Source organism: Rutidosis leptorrhynchoides, chromosome 2 (genome assembly GCF_046630445.1).
Source record: "Rutidosis leptorrhynchoides isolate AG116_Rl617_1_P2 chromosome 2, CSIRO_AGI_Rlap_v1, whole genome shotgun sequence".
In the NCBI taxonomy this organism is placed as follows: Eukaryota; Viridiplantae; Streptophyta; class Magnoliopsida; order Asterales; family Asteraceae; genus Rutidosis; species Rutidosis leptorrhynchoides.
In genome coordinates this window covers 567,097,501-567,100,454 of record NC_092334.1, presented here as the reverse complement: position 1 = coordinate 567,100,454, position 2,954 = coordinate 567,097,501, and the positions used below count along the sequence as shown (strand labels likewise).

The window sequence follows — 2,954 nt, the reverse complement described above, 5'->3', positions numbered from 1 at the left end:
GAGAAAATAGTTTGAATTAAAACATCCAAGCATTTATTTATTTTATTTCACCATTGAATTAATTGCACCTAAAAGCTCTTTAATTCTTCAAATACGGAGTATGTTTTTGTTCCCTTGTGCCGCTTGGTGACTTTTTGGACTGCTAATTTTAGTAATTTCTTGCTTTCAGAAAAGGGATGATTAATTCCATTGTCCACAAATTTCACTTGACCCAAGCTCACTATCACACACCGCCACACTAGACACATGATCGAAAATCAATCTCATCGCGTCCGGTATATGATTATTTTTATCTAATTATTACTACTTGTTATCTGAACAACAATTTGCAGTAAATTTATAAAGACACCAACAAGATGGTGTTGATCAATCGGATATTATGTCGATCCAATATATATATATATATATATATATATATATATATATATATATATATACACACACCAGTCAAAACACAATGATATTTGTTTTCACAGCATAATATATGTAATATAATATATAATATATAATATAATACTTGATATATAATAAAAAGACATGATCCACAATATACAATTCTTGTTTCTTTGGTACCAAAATATTTACAGAACTAAAAGACAACTTCTAACTTAGATAAGAACACCATCAGAAAAGATCTAAGCTTCTGAAGACTCCTTAATTTGATGATGTTCGTGGCACGAATTTCCGGGCCCACACATGTTTTCCGTTGATGTTATACTTGGACTTTCCACCGGGCCCATCCTTTTCCACTACCGCTTTCATCGTGGATGGATTACGAGCCACAATCATAGCATACAATGGTTGATCATTTCCATAAACTTGTTGCATATGAGAGGACTCCACAAAATTCCCAAACATTCTGCATCAAACAAATCAATCAATCAATAGATAATAGTATATAAAGACAGAAAATTAATATAAATATACTAAGTTTATATTGATTACCTGTTGAAAAAATCAACTACTTCACACATAGGGATTGGGTACCCCTTTGAAAATGTTAAGAAGATCGTTCGTTCTTCTGGGGGCACTTTTTCTTCGGTTACGATTGGGACAACATGATCTCCAACATAAAATTGGTTGGAAGTTTGGCCTAATTGAGGGACCAAATTAGAATTAACTGCTACATTAGCAATTGTAGCAGCAACTTGTATCTGTTGCCTTTGTTGATAATTATAATGTGCCATTGCATGCTCTGGCACATATTCAGCCCGTTGGTTGAATCCAAGAATACTTGAAATTTGGGCAATGGTCGTGTCTCTATTAAGTTGCATCCTGAAAACCTCATTGTCCCAATTATTTCTCACTAAAAGGTCGTCAAACGCCTTTACGCAAATATCTCGCCCAATTTCTGAAATTTCACTGTAAATTATCTCTCCGTTGTAATAAATCTCTTCGATATTAATCTCTTTACGATTTACAACACTTTGAATCAGTGAAATGTCATAATTTTTAGCTCTTTGACATCTTATATTATTTATTTTCATGTCTAAGAGCATGATACACGTTAAAACTTGATTAACAGCATCATCACAAAAATCTAGAGAGAAATTTTGTACGATGGTTTCAATAAAATTAAAAGATGTAAAACCCTCTCTTTCAAGCCACACAAGAAAAGCTACGACGAGCGTTGCATGTACTGGTCGCATGTTCATTAGAACACACATAAACTTAAAAAACAATCTTTCATTTTTGTAAAAAAGGTAGTAATCTTGTTTTTGTATGGGTGGGGTCGAAAAGGCTATAGGAAAGAGAGAAGGTTGATTCTTCAAAGCAAAAATGTTAGCCATTGATTGGAGGTTTTTTCAAGATTGAGAATTTGGTGCTTGTGTGTTGCAGTGTGAAAATATAGTTGAGAGTAGTGAGTTTTGCTTTGTAAAATGGTATGTGTATTTATAGGGAATATGACAAAAGTTGATGGAGATAAAAGACCATGATATCCTTATTTTATGTTGTTGAAAGTTGTAAATTTATTTTTGTAATAAAAGCATTAAATAAAATTAGGAAATGTATGACGATAGAAAATTTATGATAGGATATTAATAGTAACGAGTGAGAAGGTGCATGCGCGTTCAAAGGCGAAACCAGGATTCACGTATAGGTGATGCATTTCACAAAAATAAAATATCAAAATAAAGTTTTCACATATACATCGTAACTATGAGATATTTAAAGGATGTTTGTGTTTAGTATTTCGAGATATTGACAATTAATATACAGATATTAAACACACTATAATTCGCTTATTTGAAGAGTTGAGGGATGCAAAACATCCACATGCATCCCCCTGTCTCCGCCTTTGTGCGCGTTGCCGCGAAAAATGGTTTCGCTCTATACTTTAAACACAATTTCAATAATATACAACTAGAATAAACACATTATATATATATATATATATATATATATATATATATATATATATATATATATATATATATATATATAGAGAGAGAGAGAGAGAGAGAGAGAGAGAGAGAGAGAGAGAAAGAATTGCTAAATTAACGCTAAAAATATAATGTAAATGTAAGTTTAACTGATAAGATTTTATTTAATGAGATTGAATTCTAAAACTAAAAATTATATGGTTTAAAAAATATAATTTTTTTTAATGGCAATTTTAACGTCGATTGCTTTCATTTGTCACTCACGCACACATTCGAACGAAAACCTTAACCGCTAATCAGGGGTTGAGTTACTATTCCTTAAATGATGACAACTAGGATAAAGTGTATATATATATATATATATATATATATATATATATATATATATAATTGCTAAATTAAAACAATAATGTAATGTAAATGTAAGTTTAATTAATAAGATATTAATCAATGAGATTGAATTCTAATACTAAAAATTATGTTGTTTACAAATAATAATAATAATAATAATAATAATAATAATAATAATAATAATAATAAGTTGAGTTAATATGCATCACATGATGACAA

General features: G+C 30.1%; 1 protein-coding gene across 1 annotated transcript; it reads right to left on the bottom strand.

The window, feature by feature from the left end:
• Nucleotides 1-654: 654 nt before the first annotated feature.
• LOC139889773 (uncharacterized) lies at nucleotides 655-1,487 on the bottom strand. Its single transcript, XM_071872706.1, has 2 exons — nucleotides 946-1,487; nucleotides 655-859 (listed from the first exon to the last, which is right to left on the bottom strand). Exons 1-2 carry the CDS (start codon nucleotides 1,485-1,487, stop codon nucleotides 655-657), a joined length of 747 nt encoding a protein of 248 aa, XP_071728807.1.
• Between the last annotated feature and the right edge of the window lie 1,467 nt (nucleotides 1,488-2,954).

What these genes read in the sequence shown, in the direction of transcription:
- LOC139889773 (XM_071872706.1), bottom strand. Translation starts at nt 1,487, where the DNA reads ATGAAAATAAATAATATAAGATGTCAAAGAGCTAAAAATTATGACATT. An exon ending in GTAGTTGATTTTTTCAACAG is followed by an intron (nt 860 to 945) that starts GTAATCAATATA and finishes TGTTTGATGCAG; the next exon opens with AATGTTTGGGAATTTTGTGG.